We start from the raw sequence: 25,451 nt of genomic DNA, 5'->3' as shown, positions 1-25,451 counted from the left end.
AAGATTAATAAGATCTGTAGACCACATAATACTGCGTTATAATATTGCAAATGCATAAGAACTTGAACAGTCACGTGCTAGTCAAAATGTGTAAGTAAATCATAGACAGTGAACTAAAGCATAAAGAATTCACAATACTCTTGGTAAATGTAACCGCACCTTAAAAATAAAAAACAAACTGGCGAAATAACACTGGCTCAATCATGGCTACATGGTGGGCATTCTGCCGCCATGCTTTAAGAGAGATATTTAAATGTAACCAATCATTATTAAGAACTAAATGCTCAGGTATACTTAATTTTCTGTCTTGTGCACCAAGCCTTTCAGCATGTGCACACAAGTGGACCTTTCTTTCAAGAGCTAAAATCATTGTCTGGACGGAATCAGCAGATTGTACTTATTACAAAGGCTACAGTATATCCAAAAATCACATACTCTCTGAGTAGGTACTTATTTGGAATAATTACATTGTGACAGTTAAAAAAAAAAAAAATATGTTCTACTATATATAGTGTGAATGTGTGAAGTATGAATGTAATCCAGACATACAGTGCTTAAAAATATATTAGACCACCTGTCATAATAAAGAGAAAACACAAAAACTTGTTTAAAACTAAAAAATATATATTGTCTTTATTAGGCAAAAAAAAAAAAAACCTACTGAAACAACTAAAATCTTTATTCACACAATAACAAAAAAAATTCTTTTTTATTTTGTATGGCCTCCTTTGGCCTTGATAACAGTTTGCTTTCTTGCTTGCATTGTTTTATGTACTTTATCTGTACTTTTTGCTACTCTTATGTGCACTGAATTCGGACATACTACTCTTTTCACAAACCGTTTCACCTACTATATAGTAGGGAAATATGTGATTTCAGATGCAGTCTTAAAGTACATCACACAAACGGTCCACGTGCAGGAACAAAACAAGGACATGGGAAGTCTACTTTCAGTTAAGTGGTGCACACAGAACTCATTTTAAGCTCAAGTCGTGACCCTTAGGTGAGAGTCTACGCCCTCAGTCTCAAGGTACAAGATATGTGCATTGTAGGCAAACATCACTCCTTCAAATCCTTACACGGCAGCACTTCGAATGACACCATTCGGGCATGTTCGGATGCTGCACAACTCCTATGAAACAGTGTTCAGACGAAATTATAGAATCGTCCTTGCAGCATCCAGAAGACCGAGGTGAGTTATACGCTGTACGCACCTGCATTAGTCAGGGCCACGGAGTGCCAAGATTACTGTCACGCCTTGAGGTGATAAAGAAAATGTCTTGGACTTAATGTCTGCAAAGGTCATTAAGAGCCGACCAGCAGACTCTCTGCCCATATCTCAAGGTCTGTGTCCACAAAATGGCTGCCCGTAAAGATGTTTGGAGAGAAAAGTGAGGGAATGCGTCTGGTGGTGACAACTACGCAAGACCAAAAACACTGGCAATACTGTGATTAAACATATGGTAATTATGGCAAGAAGCAGCCAGTTTTATTGTAATGATCTTCAAATAAAGAACAAAAATGCTTCTACTCCTAAAAGTGGGGATGAATTTATGGGTCACCGAACTGAGGACTCACAAGGCACTGCTTCTTGAGCCCATTTACAATGTTCATGACCTCCAGCGAGAATCTCAAATGCCGTACGTTTTACAATCCCCAATGTGAGGTCTGGAACACAGTGGTTTCTTTTGAAATGCTTTAAAAGGGCTTCTTTTTACATTTACTGCTCAAGTATCTTGGCAACGTTGCAAGAAGAGAGAGACAGAGATAGGGAGAGAGAGAGAGAGAGAGAGAGAGAGAGAGAGCGAAAGGGAGAGAAAGACAGACCAGCCTTGAGCAGGCCCTCTGTCGCAAGGTGACATAGCGGTTCGGTAGCAGATGTGGGCGGATGAATCTGCTTTTCCATCTGGCTCCCCAAATGAGCTCAAAAATGGTAGAGAAAGCTGGCGAGGGTGAACACTTCCAAAAACAACAATGACTTTTTTTGTACAGCCCAGAATAAATCGCACAAACCAAAAGATGATATTCAATGAGAAAGGCTGAATAAAAACGAATTATCAGTAAATTTTTATCAATATTGCTCATCCTTTGGATTATGGATTTTAATAAACCACCTTGGGAACCACCCAGAATGCTTGAGCATCGTGGCATAGAGTTTTGCACTTGAACATATTGATCATAAAATGTAAAAAAAAAAAAAATAATTAATAATATAACATTCTGTCAACAGTTGATGGTAGCCATTGACTTCCATAGTATTTTTTTTTCCTACTATGGAAGTCAGTGGCTGCCGTCAACTGTCTGGTTACCAACATTCTTCAAAAAATCTTATTTTGTGTTTAACAAAAGAAACTCAACAATTGAGGGTGAGTAAATGATGACAAAGTTTTCTTTTTGGGTAAATTATCCCTTTAAGGTCGATTAGTCAGCTAGTCGTTAGCAACTTTTCAGCTAGTTAACTTTGAAAATAATGACAAAAATTGACAAAATCGATTTTGTGGATACATATGTTCTCTTTAAATGTTCATATACTCATACATTTTTCAAATGATTTATGAGTTACAACAGTTCAAGTTAGATCTACATCCTTAATGTTATCAAATATGAGATCTGACCACGTGGAAAAAGTATTTGCTTAGCCTATGGAAATCTATCCATAACAAGACATACTCGCATTTTATTCCAGCTCTGTTTTGCCAACATATGTAGTCCCTGTATTTATGCTTTCTAAAATACAAACAACCTCCAAATTTGGCAACCTTCAACTTTACCTATACAAGCAAAAAAGCTAAAAATGTTCTAGGAATATTAAGACACCTAGCAAGCAGACAGCACCGCAAATAAACATTTAAAATATGCAACTATCAAACTGTTCATGGATATTAGGTAGTAAATAACTCAGAATAGTCCTTTAAGTGATATTTAACATGCTACTAAAACCCATGTAATCATTATTCCATGTTGTATGAAAAAAACAATTGAGCAGAACCCAAGACAACAGAAGAAAAAAGAAAACATGGCCAGTTCCAGGTGGTCAGATGACACACAGAGACAGAGAGCCAATACCACTTAACCAAATTGGAATCCATTCTTCTGAAATGGGCGCTGATAACCACTTGAAAGCCGCCAGGGTTTCACATCTCCGGCTTGTGGCACCCTGTCAAAAACACAGGCCGTATCCGCTTGGCGAAAAAGACAGACGGCTGATACACTTCACCTAGAGCTACGGGCCGAGACTAAATTAAAGCTTGCGATGGATTCGTGCTGCCAAACCGCAGGCAGGAAAACGTAAGGGGAACGAATGTTGATCATGTTAAAATTTTGAGGGGAAAAATCTGGACGGATGATCTCATCTCACTTGATGTTTTAGCAGCATTGACATTTAAATAAAAAAAAAAAAACAGCATAACAAATGGCCCTGCTAAAGCTTTGCTGCCAAGGCAATCTGTTCTTTTTACGTCCGCATGTACATACATAAGTTCACGCTCTCTCGCTCTGAAAAGCCATCTGAATAAGCTCAGAGTTGGTCATTTTCCCCTGTATTTGTGAGACTACATGGGGGTAGGTGGGGCAAGTATATATCACAGTATTTACATGTTATTTGTTGCATTTTATACTGTTATGCAACAACAGAGCTTAAATATAGAAGTCTTAAAGGTACAGACCTTCGTTCATCTTCAGAACACAAATTAAGGTATTTTTGATGAAATCCGATAGCTCAATGAGGCCTCTATTGCCAGCAAGTTAATATACACTTTCAGTGCCAAGAAAGGTACTAAAAACATATTTAAAACAGTGACTACAGTGGTTCAACCTTTACATTATAAAGTGACGAGAATACTTTGTGCGCCAAAAACAACAACAAAATAATGACTTTTCAACAATATCTATTGATTTTATAACACTGCTTTGAAGCTTTACGAATCTTTTGTTTCAAATCAGTGGTTTGGAGGCCAAAGTCATGTGATTTCAGTAAACAAGGCTTCGTTACGTCATAAGTGTTTTGAAATTTGAATAGTTCACGTGACTTTGGCAGTTTTATACGCGATCCAAACCACTGAAACAAAAGATTTGTAAAGCTTCATGAAGCAGTGTTTTGAAATCATCCATCACTAGATATTGTTGAAAAGTCGTTATTCTGTTTTTTTTTTGGGTGCACAAAAAGTATTCGTGTCACTTCATAGCATTAAGGTTGAACCACTGTAGTCATATGAACTGTTTTAAATATGCTTTTAGTAGCTTTCTGGGCATTTGAAAGTGTTAATTATCATGCTGGCAATAGAGGCCCTTACTGAGTCATCGGATTTCATCAAAAGTATCTTAATTTGTGTTTTTAAGATGAATAAAGGTCTTAAGGGTGTAGAACCACATGAGGGAGAGTAATTAATGACAAAATTTTAATTTTTTAATGAACTAACCCTTTAATTAATTCTGACAATATGAAAACAACCTGCCAAATGTTTTCTTTCAAATGTTTGAAATACAAAGTCTTAATGAACTATGTATTTTAATTTGGGTATGCCATTTCTTTAGACTGGGTAAAGCCAGCCTGATCTGCCGGCGATTTGATTTCGCCCGGCAACTCAGTCTGGAAACCCGTACGTTCATTGCTTCTGTTACACTTTTGCGGGAACCAATCACAGACTGGCTTATCCACCTTGCTCGCTATTGGCGGGTATAACACGATGATGATAGAGAAGCAACGGCAAGCAAGACCGTCAATCCAATTCCTTTTAACCTCTCGACGATGCTGAATGACTTCTTTAGTTTAGCAAACAAATCGCTCAAGTGGGTGTACTTTTTTTTTTTTGCACAACCTGCAAAAATTGCTCGATGCCATTGCTGCTTCTGCAAACCGCTGATCAATGCTACAAACCAAAACAAACTAAACCTGTCTGAAGTTTTCGCATTGCTCTGCAAAGTACGTCACCCGGATCGTTGATCTGATTGGTTGAAGGACTATCCAATTGCGTGAATAATGCTCGATGATCACACCTCTTGAGCAGTAGAAAATACATACAGACTCCCCAGACCAATGTTCAATTTTAAATTGAGCTTGGTCTGGTGATAGCCAGACAACCATTTCATGGATTTGGGTTCCAAATGGGGACGCAAGTTAACAGATGAAGGTATTAGTTGTGCTGTTAAAGCCAAAAAAGAAAGCAAAACACAAAATAAAGATGAATCTGACTGATAACTTTTTTTTTTCCCCGACGGTTTCTATAGATATCGCGATATATCATTACTACGATAAATGTGGTGTGAAAAATCTGATATCGTGACAGCCCTAATAGGGAGGTTTACATTTTGATTAAAGATTACGAGGTATATGAATAAAAAAAAAAAAAAAAAAAAAAAAAAAAGGTGCACAGATAAATAATTTATAATAAGCACCGCAAACATTCAGTAAAAAAACTAAGAATTGTCTATTTTGATTTCATGGTGACTTTAAAGTCAGAGATAGTGTGAAAAATGGTCCAATAAAGTTAAATGACTAACATTGTAAGTGGACTTCAGTAGAATACAAAAGTGTAGAGTTGCTTTAAAGGAGTTCACCTTAAGATGGAGGCCTCAAAATGGCAACAAACATAAAACACAGAAAAGCACTCTGATAAACTAGACGGTGACATTACCTTCCTCTGGTTCCTCTTCCTCCGTGGGAGACTGCAGGCGGCCACGTGTTCCAGCCGCACATTCTGTATGTTTCTGCAGGCTGACCACTTCATACATGGCATCTCCCTGGCTGCCCTTCACAGTGCCCTACAAACATATAGAGCAAACACATACTGCGTGTCAAAGCCATAGAGATGCATTACAAATACTTTGCAAGTGCATCACCATCAGTATCTAACAAAAAATATGAAATAAAAAAATTAATAAATAATAATAAAACAAAAACCCAGAGAGAACACCAAAATGAACCTCATGTTGTTCCTAACCAGTATGACACAAAAGGAATGAAAATAAATAAGGGACTAAAAGACAAAAAAGCACCATAAAAATTCTTCAAAGTTCTTCAAATGCTTCAAAGCATTCAAAGTTAGCTTCACCTTCACTACTGCTTCAGGGGAAACGACAAATACATAATTACACACGCGGGAGGAAATTAAAACAAGTGGCGATAGAAAAAGAGGTTTGCCGAGATTACACCCATACTACTCCGCTTCAAGTCACTCTTACAAACATTTCTATTGACACTGCTTCCCTCGCGCCATGTGGCTCTTATGTAAACCATCGTTTCCATTTTTAAATGCAAAGTGGAACTGTACTACAGGCAAAGAATGATGTTTACAGCCAGAATAATTACACGGTAATTCCTTGCACCTAATGAGCAGCGTAAACAAATACGGAATAATAAAATAACGTGGAAAATGGGCTGGGTCTATCGCTAACGCCATAATATTATCTTTTAATTAGCTTTTAACTACAGCCCAGGCATTCTTTCTCTCTGCGATAAGATAGCTACGGAGGCAATCAGGCAGAGATGCAGGCTGCAAGCTCTAATTACTTGAGCATGATAATGAGCGCCGGGCCTCTTATTAAGCTACGAATTATACAAAGCCTCCATTTGCCGCTTCACAGCTTCCAGGAGTTACTGCTCCTATTCACCCTTCACAAAAGCTCACTTCCTTTCTCAAGGTTTGTTCTCCAATCTGTGCAACTGCTATATCGCAGTCTATAACTATTCATAGGCGGTTCACAGGCTTCGCAAGAAATGGGTGAATCTTACAAAGCCTGTCAAGATTGGGAATTGAAATTTGACCTGGAAACAAATATGACAAATTTTATTTTGAAATCCTAATAACTAAAAGATTTTTGCCACCGTCACATTATTTTCATAACTATTAAAGGTGATCATGTTTAATGAAATAAAATAATTGATGAAATAAAAAGGTATAAAAAAATTTTTTAAACGCGTTCTCTGAACCCAGCTTAATATATTTCTTATTCTTATTTATTTTATTATAATTAATTAAATATATTAATTGGTGAAATGAAATGAATTGAAATTAAATGAAAATTAATTGGTTTGAGTAGGACAAACTTTAACATTAAAACTTTAACAAAAAAAAGTTCCATCAGATCAACTTTTATGAGTATTTAGCACTTTCTTTTTCTTTCATGTTCACAGAACTGATTTATTTTAAGTTAACTGTTTTGAGTTCTATTAACTTATTTCTTTTAAACTTATGGGACTCAAAAGGGAAAGTAAATGCCAAAATTAAGTGTAAAACTTAATGTAAAATTAAGTCATCCAAATATTTATGTGTAAAGTACTTGAGTTGAGGGGTTCAGAACTCAGGAGTGTACCTGTTTGAGCTTGAGGTTAAAAGTTTCAGAGAAGGCCTTCCTGCTGAAATACCAGAACCTCTCATTAGCCGGATAGATCCGCACTAGCGCCTCCATGAGGAACCGAACAGGTTCAACAACCTCGGTCACCACCAGGTCCACCGCCACCGTCATGTATACCTGTTTATCTGGAGGGGAAAAAGTTCAGAGTTTAAGACAAAAGTGCCTCGATGTAGGTGGGGAAAATATTAACCAGTAGCATCACAAACCCACTTTTCATCATCCAATCAAATTAAACATAAAACCAATGCCCGCCCACTTCATTTCCCCTATGCATATTCTTCTCAAGGAAGTGTAAAAGTTTCATGCATGTTTCATCTCATTTACACTGAAACTAAGAGTTGAATTAGATAAAAGTAACATTTTCTAAAACTTGATATACATCTCCATGCAAGTGTGGTAAGATGTAGCATTCTGGATACTGCTATTCTCTCTCAGGTGAGCCCTATAATTATGAAACAAACCAGACTGCTGAGAGAAACAAATCACAAATTATGAATGAAAACCAGCCTGTTTCACACTAAGGGGTTTTATTATATCGATTAACAGGAAACAAGAACGACAATAGTTAACAGATTTACAAGAGAATGGCTGAAAATAGATTCCAATTACGATAGAGTCAGGTCAGAAAAGGTGGCGGTGAGAATGATGGGAAGGTAAATAATAGAAGATCTGTGGTGGGTCCCGATTGAGACTTACAAACAGACACAAAACCATGACGAGGTCCGTGAAATATTTTACTGAGAGTGTAATAAAGTGTAGACTTGAAATGAGAAACTCAGTTCATTCAGGTTGCTGAATTATACGTTATTAAAACTGAGGTGGTTATCTGAATCTAGCAGATTGGAATTTAATTTCTAAGTAAACTCCATATAATTTCACAACAGAACATTAAAGCTGCAGTTTCACTGCTTCCAGTCTGGCCTCATAGCAAATAAACTATACATACACTATGTTGAGGATTACTCAGACTCTAGTCATTTGAGTCATTAAATAAAGGGGCCATTGTTTCCAAGTTGGTCCACTCAGACCTCCTGAGATATATAGATATATTATTTATTTATTTATTTATTTATTTTTTACACACACGATTAAAGTGTATGCATATTTTATGTATTTCAATACTTTTTTGCTATTTATATAAATTTATAAATGAAAAAATGCTTTACATAATATATTCAAACGTATATACTTTACATATATTTATATAAAACCACATAACATTATATACAATTATATTATTTATATTTTAAGACTTATTAAATAAATTATATAAAATTAAACAATTTTTACAATTTTTATATTTTTTATTTTTATTTTTTACAATTTAAAATAATTAAACAATATAAATTACGTAAAATAAACAAGAAATTGCCAGTTAATAACACTTTTAATAACACTTTTGAGAGAATTTCAAAAATATTTATATATACATTATATAAATTTAACAATAATAATATAATATATGCACTATATAATGTATGTTTAAAATTCTATTTTGTAATTTATTAGTAGTTTAAGTTATTTTTAATTTAGAATAAAAATTATATAAAATTAAACATTTAGACACACAGACATACATTAATAACTAACATTTTATTTCAAAATCCATATTTTTTATATATATATATATATATATATATATATATATATATATATATATATATATATATATATATATATATATATATATATATATATATATATATATATATATATATATGAGCAATACGCAATGATATTGCGTTTATACAACAGTTCGACGGCACGAGTGTGTAAAACCCTCTTTTGTGCAGCACTACTTCCTTCCGCCACGGATTCAAATCTAAAGTTGTCAGTTGGACCAAGCCTCCGTTACTAATTCTAAAACGCCACTTTAGAACAAGTAACGAAGGAAGCTAGAGTCGCTTCATTGAAACTCATTGAATTATGTACACTATTAGAGAGAGAGAGAGCGAGAGAGAGAGAGAGAAAAGAGAGAGAGAGTAGGCTATTACCTGTGTCTGATATATTGCATTACATTCATTCTTCAAGTCGATATCCATAATATTATATCCATTATAAAAGTCCGTTTGAATGTCCGCTGAGGAAAGCGTTCTTTGTATTTGTCTTTTTTTACAGCTTTGGGAATTTTCCATAGCATCCATAACACCACAGCGCTAAAACAACTTCCTTTTGCAAAAATTCCTTTCAATTTAAAAGTCTCTTGACTCACTGACTAATTCACCTGTAAAGTGTTGCTGCCATCTAAGGGCGTATTAATGTAACTTTCACTCAATCCATATTACTTACTAATGGACATTTTTATATAAAATAATATTTATTGAACAACAAATAAGCACAATTGTACAGTTCAGTCAAATATAAAGCACTAGTTATTTTAAAATAATAATAATAATAATAATAATAATATTTAACGAATGAAAAGGATTTTAAAGAGCTTGTGACAAAACCTCGTAACTCCATTGGATCTTCAGACTGTCAATCAAACCTCATTAATCTGCCTCACCTCGTGAATGAAGTGCGCATGCAGTTTGGACATGTCTGTGCAATGCAAAGGTAAATAAAGATCTGATGTTTGAAAAAAAAAAAAAAAATTGGTAAAGAGTTCTCTTTACTCAAAAAACCATATGTTTATAAAGTTTAATGTTTTACGTATTTGAAGAGCGGAGAAGAGTCTGATATGTCCCGTCTAGTTGTAGCCAATATGTAACTTAACGTTTATTATTATCAAATTTAACCTGACACAATTCGACTTGCTCTGGAACAAATAATAGATTAATAAGACCAAAGATTGCCCGTTCTATGTACCCAAATTGAATTATGTCTCATGTTTAACCACTATAAGAGCTAGCGGCAAATACCCGAGGCACTGGCCGAGATGAAGCTGTTCTCGGCGGTTACAGAAGCACTGAATGGCCGCTGACGCCCTGGAGCTTGCATCTCCCAAAACGTCAAAACAAATTGTAAAATAGGCACTCTTATTAAATATAAGTCATATAATTCATGTCTAAACAACTACATTCTCACCTAAAAAACTATTAAAACTACAGTTCGTGGTACAAGAAGTAGTATTTGTAAAAGTTACGGTTGATTTGATGGGCCGCCACTTCAAGCGGAGTGATACAAACGTTGAAAAGGTAGGAGTGCTGTTATCACTGAAATATTACATGGCTATCAGCCAATCAGATTCAAGAACCACACAGAACTGTTGTTTGTGTATATATATATATATATAGAGAGAGAGAGAGAGAGAGAGAGGTATTCATGATCCATTAAAGGGTTAGTTTGGCGATTGGACGTAAACACGGAAGCTCTGCACTGCGTTCACTGCATCAACTACGTAAGAGACTGATAAGGAAGAGGAAAAATTGTTGAAAAAAGTCTTTTGTTTTGTTTTTTATGCACAAAAAGTATTCGTCACTTCGTAACACTAAGGTTGAACCACTGTAGTCACGATGACTATTTTAACAAAGTCTTCACCACTTCTCTGGACCCTGAATGTGGTAATTTTGTTGCTTTCTATGGGAGATAAAACCGCTCATGTTTCATCAAAAATCTTAATTTGTGTTCCGAAGATGAACAAAGGTCTTACGGGTTTGGAACGACATGAGGGTGAGTAATTATTGACAGAAATTTCATTTTGGGTGAACTAACCCTTATTAGTCAACCTCTAGAACAGTTCATACTGAGAAGAAAATTAATTCAAACTGTATTGCTGTCAGTGGGAAATGGCATCACATTTTGAACATGACAAGAAAAGCTGATGGAGAAAAAAGAAAAAAAAAAGATGGCAGGAAAAAGTGTGAATTTCTGTGAAAACCGTAAACTTGGCCACAGCTTGATGTGCAATGAAAAGAACTAGAGACACTTGAGAAGTGTCTCACAGTTTCAAAGGATTGTGTATTAGCTCTCACCTTTCGGTGTGTCCTCGTTCAGTGGCTGAAAAGCCGGAGTGTTCGGATTCCAGGTGCCAGTGATCACATACGCCTTCCCGTCGGCACTCTTGCCCATAGACTCCTTCAAACGCAACCACACAAAAATTAGTTTTCAGTTTTCATCACTTCTATAATAACTATAGCTACAGGATTACACCAGAGTTTCATTAAATATGTTTAACAATGGTAAATTTAAGATAGCAAATGCATTTATCTAATTTGACAAGCATTTATTCATGGGTTGAGGGAAATTAAGGAGACAGACTCTTTTAAATGGATAATTAAATATCTATAAATCAAGCCAATATGAGACTTTTATTAAAAGTAATGTCATTTGCAGTCTTTGCAAGGCAGAATTTCACTGAATATCATTAATACGCCACAAATATGAAATACAATAAAATGAAAAACACTTCTATAGCATTAATAAGACATCTATCTTATTGTTTTTTTTGGAATGGAAACAGTGTGCATTATATTTTAAAAGGGAAAATATGTATTTAGTGTCAAATTGCAGTGATTTTGAGATTAATTGCGTTAACGAATCTAATAAAAATAATGGGATTAATTATGATTATTTTGATCTATTAACGGCCCTAATTAAGACATTTTTTTGGCGAAGTATCAATTAATGACATTTGTCTAAACCATCCAGATGGTAAACAAGCTTCCTGCAGAAAAGTATTACATTAAGCCATGTAAAATGTTGGATTCAAGAGTCCCAGTGAACCCAATTATGCTTGATTGAACTGCTAATTGTTTTTAGACTTGATGTGCAAATCGCCATAGCTTAACTTGCTCAAGGGCCTTTGTAAAATTATGTTTTTAATGAATAATAAAAAGCCTATATTTCCATTAAGTGTTTCTAAAATCGGCAACAGAAAGGTAACTGAAATGAGTCGACATAAAAGAAATTAACATATAATATTGAGCCTGAGGTATAGCTAGTAGTAACAGTAGTATTATAGTAACAGCTCAACCACAAGCAGTCACATAATGACAATACTGGGGGGGGAGATCCAGAAACGTGTCTCACCATGTCAAGGAGGTGCATGTCACTGTTTCGAACTTTCTGACCAGGACTCAGCAGCATCCCAAAGCACCTGGACAACAAGTAAATGGTTTAGATTGTGAGGAAGAAGAATTATATCTCACGTAATATTTTGACAGTGTGATGTAGAGCTTCTTTCATTATGTAATACACTATGAAATAGCAGCATTCGTTTTATCAGACAGGAGCTGATGTCACTGGGAGGTTTATTTAGAGTGTGGTAACATTTGTGATGGGCTCATTTTCATAGCCAGTCTCACAAAGTGAGGAGGATTTTCTCTAATGTGACTGGAGCGACATCAAGTGGTTGCACAATGAATCACACTTATATGTTTCAACTCCAAATACATTTATAGATCAAATGTACACATTTCATGTAATCTGACATTTAATACACACACACACACACACACACACACACACACACACACACACACACACACACACACACACACACACATCACTGTGCAAAAGCCTTAGGCAGGCACATTAGCATTTTCACCAAAAAAAAGGTTAGCTGTAGTGTGTCAGTAGGAAATATCACGTTACATTTCCAAAAATTCATTTTGCCATTAACTGTAATGATCCAGTAAGATTTTTGTAGGCACAAGGAGTCTGACAAAAGCCAATATGATTCACACAGAGTTCTGATCTCAGTGTCTGTCTGTGATTACATGAACAAAGAGACAAAACTGAGACTAAATCCAGAAGAACTGATCCAAGACTCTTGAAGAAACCTACCTCCAAAGCTACAGTATTATGAAAGGGCACTTGTGTAAAAATGCTGTAAAGTGAGGATGCTTTTAAAAATAATGTCATAAATATATTTAAATTTATTATCAATAATTTAATTATTAATTATTATTATTTATAAATTTATTAACTTCTATTAACTAAATAAATTGTGTTGTGGCTACACTTGCACATAGTTTTTCAGGTAGCTTTGCATGTAGATTTCTTCAAGCATCTTGGAGATGAAAATACTACCGTGCCTAAGACTTTTGCACAAATTTGTTTAATTTTATGTATTTTGTTTAATTTATTTTTATTTAATTTACATTGATTCATAAATAAAAAATGTGCCTCCTCATTTTAGAACACTGCATGCCACACATATATGTGTGTGCGTGTGTGTATTCATGTGCATTACTCTTAACGTTGACATCTTCCTTGTTAAATGAACATTACATTACATCAAAAAAGAAAAAAAGAAACCAAATACAATTCTATTTTGTAATTTTACATTAACAATGTAATGTTATAAATGTTCTATTTATCAAAACAAAGTCAATCTCATCAAGTTAGTGTTTTTAGAATTTTTCATTCATTCCAAAATAATACCTAAAGGCAATAATAATTTAAACAAGATATTTTATTTGTGTATTGATGTTTTTCTTTTTAATTGTCAACTTAGGCTATTTTGGATCATCAGTTATGCTCCGTAAACACAGTCAGAGTCACGAATTGTATTTTTAATTTTACCAAGCTGATTGCACTAAAAAAAAAAAAAGAAGTCATCATGCTTTCAGTCCATTTCAAGTTTGATTTTGACGTGACAAAGTGGTGATATCTAACTGGGTGATCTGTTTATTTACTTTTCAATTAGTCTTCCCATTGACGCCATCATTTGTTCATTCAAACTGACGCGCGGAATGTGCACGTCAACAAGAGACGGGATTTATCGCACAAACCATTCATATACAATCATAACCAATTACATCCAATCATAGCACGATGGAGACATTGCCTCCTCTCACGTGACTTTCCCCCATTCATTCTTAATTACCCCCACAAAACCCAAATAGCCCAAATAGCCTAAGTTGTCTGATGATTTTCTATGGTTTTGTATGAGTGGAAAGGGAGGCATGACTCCTGCTGTAACTTTACCTGCGGGTGTCGCTGTTGGACAGTGTTCCTTAAGTAATACGAGTGACTTGCGCTCTTTTTAATGTCATAATTTGTAATATTTGTGTTGTTTTATATGTAATACAGATTTTTTTCTCATCCTTTTTTTGAGGAAGCACTATTTTTTGCCTCCCTTGTCTCTTCGGAGGAAACGCCCCTGATTTATATTTATATTTATATATATATATATATATATATATATATATATATATATATATATATATATATATATATATATGTGTGTGTATGTGTGTATGTATGTATGTATGTATGTATGTATGTATGTATGTATGTATGTGTGTGTGTGTGTGTGTGTGTGTGTGTATGTGTGTGTGTACAGTTGATAATAAAAATGTAATAAAATACATAAAATTAAACATACATTTTTGTAAAATTTTATGTATTTTATTACATTTTTATATGCTGTGTGTGCGTATGTATTAAAGATTTGTTCAGAATATACATAAAATATATAATATAGATTATTACATTACAACCACATCTTAATCTTACATGATATACAATCTAATAATTGCCATAAAAATGTAAATATAATAAATTACTATACAAGAATGCAAATAAATATAAAAGAAAATTATATATTTTTATATAAATAATAAAATAATATATATGTATAAATTAAATAATTAAATACATTGTGCAAATAAGTATAAATTATTTCTAAATAAATAAATTATATAATTTATTTATTTCTATGAATGTCCCCTGTTGTCTGCTTTTGACTAGCAATAGCAAGTAACTACTGGTTCATGGCTGTGACATAAACTTCAGCCTACTGCCAATCTACAGAAAAACCCTTACATGTGTTCCACTATGGAGTCAAATTAATGCCTTAAAGTTTTGCACAAAAATAAAGTTTTGCAAAACACAAAAAAGAATTGAGCTATAAAAAAATGTTTTGCAAACAAAAAGAATTGCAAAGGAAAATAAAATATTGAGCGGAAAAAAATAAGTTTTGCAAACAAAAATAATAAATTGCAAAATAAAATAAAGTAGTGCAAAAATAAAAATATAATCAATTACAAAAATCAATGACAGCTGTAATCCTATTTTATCTTTGCCACATAATTTTCATGCTCAAACCTACAAAATCATTTGTAACGCTCATTTTATTCTGCGTTTCAGTCAAGTGTGCGCTTACGATACCGGTTTTCTTTTGCGCTGCACTGTTCTGTGCGGATCTCTTTATGGCACTGGTTTGACGTGGGGGTGGAGTCAAGAAACGGGGGCACGCCCCCGCGAAATACATTGGAAGGGAACGTAATCGGCGACAGGTGAAATAATTCTTTGACATGGTGAAAAATAATGCATGGTTTGTTTTTGTTGGTTTGTTTAGCATATGTTGTCACCGATTACGACCCCCTCCAATGCATTTCTTATAGTAATATGACCCGTTGCGCTCTGTCTCACTGCCTGTATCCACTTTTGTGTCCTTAAACATTCGTTTTTTGGGGTCGACTGCTTATAAAAACGTATTTCTGTTTTTTTTTAGCTTGTTAGCTGTACACCTTGTCACGTAGCAGCTTTTAGGCATTGTTCTGTTTATTGTAATGAGTCAGAAAAGACAAGAAGGCAGCCTCACGCAATACAAAGTCAATGGAGACTGTTGGATTGTTTTTCCCCCGGTGGGCGTGGTTTTCAGATTATAATAAATGCGCTCTGTCTCTATGCTTGATCTGATCTGGGTAGCGTTTCCCAAAAGCATCGTAAGCCTAAGTTGATCGTAGCTCCATTGGTTTCCAAAAGCTTATGATGCTTTTGAAGAAACGCTGCCCTGTTCTGTTGCGATCTGCGTCTCCTGCCGATGACGTGTTTCGCGGGGGCGTGCCCCCGTTTCTTGACTCCACCCCCACGTCAAACCAGTGCCATAAAGAGATCCGCACAGAACAGTGCAGCGCAAAAGAAAACCGGTATCGTGAGCGCACGCTTGACTGAAACGCAGAATAAAATGAGCGTTGCAAATGATTTAGTAGGTTTGAGCATGAAAAATATGTGGCAAAGATAAAATAGGATTACAGCTGTCATTGATTTTTGTAATTGATTATATTTTTATTTTTGCACTACTTTTATTTTGCAATTTATTATTTTTGTTTGCAAAACTTATTTTTTTTCCACTCAATATTTTATTTTCCTTTGCAATTCTTTATTTTTGTTTGCAAAACATTTTTTTATAGCTCAATTCTTTTTTGTGTTTTACAAAACTTTATTTTTGTGCAAAACTTTAAGGCATTAATTTGACTCCATATTCCACCACTTTCGGTTTCATTTTTTGTTTGTAAATCATCTGCCATTTTTATGGAGTTGTTCAAGGTAAGACCCTGGCAGTCAATATAAAGCTAAATATGGTTCAGTGAAATGGCAAAACATATGAATTTCTGACCTCTGGTGGCCACATCCCAGAACCCACCTCTCTATGACTAGCTCCTGGTTGGACATCTGCTGGACAGTGACAGACACTTTTTTATGTACACCCTGCCGCAGCTTGAAGTAATATTTATCTCTGTCTTTAGGTACTGGACTGCAAAATGTAGAGGAAGAGAGAGGGAAATAATTAAAACAATAGAAAACAAATAATGCAACAGTTCATGAATAGCAACAGTAAAGACAAACAGAGTGAGATGTAGGCAGAACTGAATCTTCTCTAGAAATGAGTAATGACAGACCTGAAGTTTCCTTTGCCATCATCTTCTCTCACTTCTAGAGAAACAGTGAAGGTAAAGACGTCACTATCAGGGGAAAGTGGCAACGCCGAGTCTTGCATATCTGTGGCAGCTTTTGAAGATCGCTTGAAGGCAGTTGAGAAGCTATAGAGGATGCGACTAACCTAAATAAGGAAAGGAGGTTGAGCTTAGTTGATTTCTGCATTTCAAAACTGACGATGAACACTGAACATTACTGAACTCACAGCCTCTTTGATATGGCAGGAGAAGACGTGGATTTGAAAGTCCTCTGAGCTGCGATAGCTCTCGGTGAAGGAAAAGCAGTCGCTTTCGGCAGACCCCTCGTGTCCTCGTGCACAGAACAACACCTTATAGATGGGAAAAGATGCAATTTCTGTTCCTGTGGCCTGGTCGACAATCCTACAGTGGTTAAAAACACACACAAAAAAGATTGTTTATAAGTAAAGTCAAGTGCATTTTGTTCTGTCCATTGTGATTGCTGCTTGTCAGATCATAAAATATGACCCCTTAAAGATTGCTAGAAAAAGCCAAGGTATCACATAATCGGAAATCGGAAATAAGGTTTCTGGAGTCAGCAAAATAGGTCAAAACACTTAATGCGATTGCTAACACGAAACAGGATATTTACTTTTATAGTCAAATATATAGCCAAAATAAGTACTGAAGATATTTTAGATGTAGTACTTTAACACATAATGATGTGCTAAGGCACTAAAATGTTGTTCAGTGTCACCAGAATAGAAGCAGCACATTCCATGTGCATCAAAGTCTGCTTGGCTAACTTAAGAGTTGGTTCTGAGGTTTAACACAGCAGAAAGAGTGAGATGATTGATCTGAGGTTATACCACAGTTCCTGAGAAAAAGTAAAAAACACACAGGGTGAGAAAACAGAAGTGCAACACCACGCTTGCGAACCTGAAAGCAGGAGCTAAAAGCAGCTCATGTGACAGCTGTGTTAGCTCTTGACAGTCAAACACACACCATGAAGATCACAAGGACTCTTGTCACATTTTACACTCCCATTTGAATGTGGTTCATCTCAGAGCAAGAAAGCTAAATTCGCTCAATCTAATAGCTTTTATGAATCCTCTGGGGGAAGAAGTGCAAATAAACACATTATGACCGGTAGTGAGATTCATCTGATGTAATATACACAGTGGCGTCCAAAAGTCTGAGAAAACACTGAAAATTAACATAAATCTCCTAATCAAAATAAAAATGGAATGCTTAAATCAATAGTATTAAATAAAAAAAAATACAATTATTAAAATTAGAAAAATCCAGGATTATTCAAGATTTCAAAAAGCTATTTGAATCTTAAAGTAAAAATAAAGTATATATATATTATATATATATATATATATATATAATATAACTGAACATATATAAATGTTCAGTTTGTTTTGTAGATTTCTCCATTTATTTAATTTATTCCAGATTTATTTGGCATTTTATTATATATATATATATATATATATATATATATATATATATATATATATATATATATATATATATATATATATATATATATATATAATAAAATGCCAAATAAATCTGGAATAAATTAAATAAATGGAGAAATCTACAAAACAAACTGAACATTTTAAGTTATATGTGTAATGAAAAAATACTAAATACAAAAGCTTTTTTCACTAATTTGTACAAAAAGTACTTTTAAAATTTGGTCTTTGGCAAATGACTGACCGGACACATCCGTCTGGGCCGTTGGGCACATGGAGGGTGATGGGGATGGGGATGGCACTCTCTGCCCACAGGGTGGCCATGGCTTTCTGGGCCTCTGTCTCATTACGAGGGGCCTTCACCCAGGTGCAGCCAAGATAGGACAGTTTACTGAACTGCACGCTGTCTTCCTCCTGTACTGTCGCACTGTCCAAAACCGCTGCTGAAGCTTCTGTGGGTACAGACAATGAAGTGTCAGTACAAGGTTGACGAAACGGGTCTTTTTTCTTTACAATGTGTTTTTATTTTTAAGATGTTATGCAAATCAAGTGTGTTATCCAATCAGATTTTACAAGTCTTTTGTTGACATCATACTGCAATCCTCAAACAATAAACTTGTTTTATCTAAGGGTCCATTGTCAAGAGTGATTGAAAGAGGAAGTCTGTACAAGGTAGAGAGGAAGTGCGTTCAGAGCCCCCTAGTTTTAGCACTTGGCAACAGGAAGCAGATAGCTAGTGTAGATGGCATCTGCTGAAACCCCTGTGCGTGATCCTTAAATATCTTTTCTACATATGCATAGGATTTCCTTACCAACAAGATATAAAAAATAAAAACCATATTGACTGCTTTGTATAAACAAATAAATAAATTAAATATTTATATAATCAATTACATTTAATACATACAAATTAAGAACATTATAATATATTTGGATTAAATATAACACACACACTTATTTATATATATAAAAATAATATTATATATATAAAAGCCCTGAAAATGACTACTACTACTATTTGTAGAAATATTTATAGGTGTGCGTTAACAAGGATCAAAACAAATCCCAGAGTTACATGATTAAAACAGAGTTACTTCCTAGTTTTCTTGTCTGTTAGTTTGTTACTGGGGACAGGATGTACCATGGGGGGCTGTGTCCAGAGTCAGGCTGGGTGGTCTGATCTGAGAGGTGGGCGCTGTAGGACTTCCTTTCTCTTCTGCAGCTCCTGGTCCATCACCAACATCATCCAACACCTCCTCCATCGCCCGCTCCAACTGCTCACTCCCATTCCATGACATCTGAGACAAAGAGATGGCAGAGATAAAACATTCTTGATTTCTACTTCATTCTTATTGACAGGATACTATCGGATTAAAACAAATGAGTAATGCACATAGTATATGATGCTGAGCAGGCTGTAGAAGAAAGAGACACCTTGAGTCTGGGCCTCCCCTCTGAGCCGGAGGGGGAGCCCCCAGCGGTGGGCGGCACAAGAACAAACTCCTCGCTGGTGACGGTTGACACAGATTCAGTTGAGCCGCTCACTCTGCCCAGAGAGGAGCTGTCATCCATGATAGCCTGGGACAGTCCGCCCGCTCGGCCCGCTGCTGCTGCAACCCTACCAACAAAGCAGACCTGTTACACGGGGTACATGCTGGATTATATCACTTAAGACCAACTGTCAGGGCACTTTAACATCCATAACTTCAAATATTGATTGATTAAATTGTGTTTTCTGCATAGGACTTCCTTGCATCTTAAAAGTGTATTGCCTGCTTTGCTAAACACACTTTATATATATATATATATATATATATATATATATATATTTTTTTTTAAATTATAATTATATTATATAAAATATCAATTATATTGCAAAAGTAGTATTATTATAGTCTGTAATATTTATTATATATTTTATTTATTTATTTATTATATAGTATCCTAGAGAGCCACAGTTCTGCAGAGTTTTGCTTCAACCCTAATCAAACACATCTGAACAAGCTAATCAAGGTCTGAAGGGTTACTATGGCCCAGTCCCAAATGGCACCCTAAACCCTCACGGTCTTCCTCTGAGTCTGCACTTTTGTGATGTAATGCCTCTTTGACTGCCGGGTAAAGTCCTCTGCGTAGCTCGCAGACTTACTGGCTCAGCGGAAGTGCGTATCGAGAGCGCATAGTGGCCGCAAAGGGGGCGCTCACAAGCACCCATTTGAAACCTAAAATGATGAATGGGACACTCTATGGTCTCGTGGACTTAGACACACGCACATGGCAGCCATTTTAAGTCCACAAGACCAAAAGTGCATAGAAGTGTGCAATTTGGGATTCAGCTTAGAAAGCTACAGGCAGGTGAGTTTTTATCAGGGTTGGAGCTGAACTCTGCAGGACTGTGGCTCTTCAGGACCGGAGTTCACCACCCCTGATATATACAGTAGTGGTTCAATAGATCACAAAACTCAAGGTTTGGATCATATTACGTTTTTTGAGTCACGGATCGGATCATTTTTCAGATCAGCAAGAAAAAAATATTTTGGGGGTGGGTTGGGGTAACTTTGCTTTCCACTTAATACATAAAGCACACTTCAAGTTGTCTGATACCACAGTAAAAACTACTAGCCTAACTTGAATAAAGTTCAAACATTATTAAAGGCAAGCGAACAATCAGCAAAAAATAAGAATAGCGCACAAGGCGAGTAACGAATTAAAGGGATAGTTCATCCAAAATGAAAAATCAACACTACTCACCCTCAAGTTGTTCCAAACGTGTACAAGTTTCTTTCTTCTGCTGAACACAAGAGAAGATATTTTGAAGAATATGGTTAACCTAACAGTTGATGGGCCCGATTGCCTTCCATAGTATGAAAATATTATCTACTTTCGTGTTCAGCAGAAGAAAGAAATTCATACAGGTTTGGATCAACTTGAGGGTGAGTAAATGATGACATAAATGTAATTACTGGGTGAACTCTCCTTTTAAATTCTCTTTTGCCTCTTCTAGCGCTGAAATGGTTTCAAATCTATTGATCTATTGAATGTATAAACTAGCAAGACAACACATATGCAAATGATAAACTTTCAGTCTATGGTGGTTTAACTTTAAATTAATCTGCGAATCACATGTGTGCTGAACCGTGGATCCTGGTCCGTACAGATGACGGATCAGCGACGATTCGTTTAATCCCTAATATACAGTACTGAGCAAAAGCCACCATTAGATGTTGTTTTAGCCATGGTATAATGACCATAATATTATTTCTTGATCCATTTATTAGAATATAACCAGGAAATACAGGAAATTTGTATGCAGTATTAAAAAATAAAATAGAAAAAACTGCTTCTATATGCTAAAGTAGCAAGTATTTTGTGACCTCCCCTTACACGAGAGCAATAGCAGGAAATGGAATGAAAAAGGACTGGAAGGCCAAGAAAAAAAATCAAAATCTGATGAGATGAGAGTTTCTTCTCTGAGAAACTGGAAGAAGTCCAGGAGGTCACACTAAATACTGATTTTTGCCTAAAGAAGCCATTTTGTTCAGGTTTTTTTTTTTTTTTTTTTTTTTTTTTTTTTTTTTGTACATATTTCCTGTATTTTCTATTTGTATCTTAATAAAGAGACAGAAAAATAAATATGGATGGTCATTAAAACATTTTATAGAACAACCCTTTGTGCTTTGAAATGGGCTATGATTTTTCCAGAAAAGTCACTTCAGAAGGAGAGAAAGTTTTTATACTTCAATGAAATTATAAAAACATTTTTTTTTTTTTAGAACAGGGAACAGAATTATGCATAATAAAGTAAAAAGGGTAATTTTGACATTTGATATTTCATGTCATCTTAGCTTCAAGCAGTCAGGTTTAGACACTAGACAGGTAGGAGCTAAATCAAGAAGAAGAAAAAAGCAGATCGAACAATCCGTCTGCACTAAAGCACCAGTCACTTCTGAAGAATTACACCAGTGTCATCTGAAAACAATATCAACCATCTAGCATATCGCACACGTTTTTGCTGATTCAACAAGCAAGCTCATTTATCGAGGTATCATCTATCTGAGTGCATCTTCGCAGCTCAAAGCAAAGGCTCAACTAAACCACCAGTGATGTTCACACCTAGTGTGAAGCTAATTTTCACACGTCAGATCACACATTATCACAGAAGTGACACAAGAGTCACATAACAGCGGTGGTGATTGTGATGAACTCCAACAAGCAACGAGCCAATAAAGCAACAGCAGTAACATTACAGTGGGTTCCTTGAGTTCATGTCAGGGGGTCATGCCACAGTGGGTGAAAGGGTCTTCACATTCACACACAGAGCAGTCATGTGGCCATCATTCTCTGTCAATTACAGCCATTGAAAAATGCACAGGATAAAACCGAAAGCTAACAGAAGGTCTCTGTGCTGCCTTAATTTTCATTATGTACCAGTTCCACACTCAACATAAATAAAGAATGCACTTAGCCGTTTGCCAAAGAGTACCAGTTAGTCATTCAAATTGAATTATAGAGCAGAAACTCTAAGAAAGACACAAACTTTAAGCAATTACAAACTCATGGTCATTATTTTGGAGTACTATAAAGACTGCCATTCATTTCTCTGGATGTCCATTAAAGAATTATTGTTCAGTCTTGCTAAACTAGATCACAAGTTTTCACAAAAGTCTAGAATCAACTGTGGTAGCTTCTCAGTGACGTCCGATATAGTGCGCATTATTCTGTATTGTAAAGCCCCACTAAAGGCATAAAAAAAATCACCATAAAGTTTTCATGCACTATATTCCAAGACTTCTGAAGCCATTCAATAGCTTAATGTGAGGTACAAATGAATATTTAAGTCGTTAAGATAAAGTTAATAGAAACTCTCAGTCTCTTCTCAGTCAATCTCCATTCAGCATTCAAACAGCACGTTGCGTTCGGCTAGGACAAACTCACTCCAAAATCAATGTTAACATTATTATACTTTATTTGTAGATAAAGGTCTATGGTTTTGCATAAAAGGACTTTGCAGGAGTTTATTGCTGTTTCTAAATCATGTCTTCTTTTAGTTTAGTCTATAGATCACAAAACTTTAGTAGAGAGCACAATGAATTGTTCTTCACATGCACAGTAACTGAAATTTAAAGGCTCACTGAAGTGCCTTCAAACGTGCAGCATTATTCAATGTGTTAATGTAGTTTCCACTGAAACAGGAAGACAGGGCGGGGCGATTTAGCGGTAATCAGGGAACCGGCTTTACTGACGAAATGCGCGTGACATAAGCATTCGATATATCGCCCAGCCCTAGGCGGGACATATCAAATAGTCCCTCCACTTTTTTAAAATAGCCAATAGTGTTTCGTTTATCTCACAGCTGAGCCAGAGCTGTTGAGCTTGTTAAAGCCACAGTCTCCTCTTAATTTAACCGTTTCTTCTCCTAATATCTCCATATCGCTTTAAAATATAGCATTCTGCGCAGAATTTAAATGGGTCCATTACGTTTGTCTGCGCCGACTCATGCATATGATCCGCTCTGTGCTCTCGTGCCTCTAGACCGGAGCAGGCTGTGTGCATGCTGTGGCAGTTTGTGGACACTCACATGAAACCAGACTTCATTCGCCCCAATAGAAAGCATATTTACACTGTCTGATTCGTTCCCTATCCCCTATATCCCCCTACAATACAAAGAGCAATGTGGAACGCTTTACCTTTTATTGTTTTATTTGTTTGTTTTTTCACTAAATGTTCAGATTTTATAAAATTATTCTGCAGTCATGATTTTTCTATAGACTAACTTTTGCTATTGAGTTATCCACTAACTTCATTTATAATAGTATTTTTGCAATAGATTACGAATATAGCCATGTCTTACTGTGGCAGTTTAAATCTTCACAAATAAATAAATATAATAATAAATATCTTCCAGAAAATCCACTGCAGAATAAAATGCACATCTCAACTCTCATCTCCACCAAAACATCTGGAGCTCCACAGAGTCAATATTCATGGTCGGGCTGCTATAGACAAACCTTTGGTCATTCGTGCCAATGGCAAATGTTGGTTTCGTTGGTGCCAGCAGTACAAATTGGCTGTGGACGCTGTGAAACATGTATTGTTCTCCACCTTCGATGTCTTTCCCACATCCGTGGGAGAGGCGGTGTGGAAAAGCCCCAAAGAGGTTTAACACCCGGACTGTTGCTGCCATGAGTGAAGCACAGGGGTGGATCAGTAATGATTTGGGCTGCAATATCATGACATTCCTGTGCTTGATGGACACATCACTGCCAAGGACTAACAAACCATTCTGGAGGACCATGTGCACCTAATGGTTTGAACATTGAACCCTGAAGGTGGTGCAGTGTATCATTATGATAATGCACCAATACACACAGCAAGGCTTGTGAGAGAATGGTTTTATGAACATGAAAATTAAGTTGAACATCTCCCATGGCCTGTACAGTCACCAGATCTAAATATTTTTGAGCCACTTTGGGGTATTTGGGAGGAGCAATTCAGAAAACGTTTTCTTCCACCAGCATCACATAGTGACCTGGACACTGTTCTGGAAGAGAATGGCTCAAATTCCCTCTGGCCACTGTGAAGAACTCTGTCATTCCCAAGACGAATTTATGCTGTATTAGCCTCAAAAGGTACTAATAAATTATCGTTGTCTTAAACCAGGACTTTCAGTTTCATTGTCCAACCCCTATATATACACACACAATATATTTATTTTATTTTATTTAAAATCTTAATTTGAAAAAAAAAATAAATAAATCTATTGTATTGTAATCAATTATATATTCTAATTCATTAAAAAAAAAAAAAAAAAAATTATATATATATATATATATATATATATATATATATATATATATATATATATAATATATAGTATTAGTTATATTATATATTTATATATATATAAAAATACTCCAATAACACACACACAAAAAAACAAATCAAACAAACATTCATTCAACTGACATCATGATGTCATCACGTTCCTTTAACTGTAGTGATCAGTATTAAACACCACCCAGCTCTGCTAAACAGAGCCTACGTG

General features: G+C 35.5%; 1 protein-coding gene across 2 annotated transcripts in view; it reads right to left on the bottom strand.

Moving 5' to 3' along the window:
- The window catches only part of rabgap1l (RAB GTPase activating protein 1-like), a 112,072-nt gene that overhangs the window by 84,396 nt on the left and 2,225 nt on the right, over positions 1–25,451 (bottom strand). For both annotated transcript variants that reach the window (XM_067396080.1, XM_067396082.1), the window contains exons 2-11: positions 19,844–20,027; positions 19,551–19,707; positions 18,654–18,861; positions 17,171–17,345; positions 16,929–17,089; positions 16,673–16,783; positions 12,325–12,391; positions 11,268–11,370; positions 7,312–7,478; positions 5,634–5,760 (exon numbers count right to left, since the gene is read on the bottom strand). In XM_067396080.1, the coding sequence (XP_067252181.1) occupies positions 5,634–5,760; positions 7,312–7,478; positions 11,268–11,370; positions 12,325–12,391; positions 16,673–16,783; positions 16,929–17,089; positions 17,171–17,345; positions 18,654–18,861; positions 19,551–19,707; positions 19,844–19,981 (1,414 nt within the window). In that variant the 5' untranslated portion in view covers positions 19,982–20,027. The remainder of the gene's footprint in view (positions 1–5,633; positions 5,761–7,311; positions 7,479–11,267; positions 11,371–12,324; positions 12,392–16,672; positions 16,784–16,928; positions 17,090–17,170; positions 17,346–18,653; positions 18,862–19,550; positions 19,708–19,843; positions 20,028–25,451) is intronic.

This window comes from Chanodichthys erythropterus, chromosome 10, assembly GCF_024489055.1.
Source record: "Chanodichthys erythropterus isolate Z2021 chromosome 10, ASM2448905v1, whole genome shotgun sequence".
Lineage (NCBI taxonomy): Eukaryota > Metazoa > Chordata > Actinopteri > Cypriniformes > Xenocyprididae > Chanodichthys > Chanodichthys erythropterus.
Note: the sequence above shows the minus strand (reverse complement) of the source record. Positions and strands in the feature narration are given on the sequence as shown.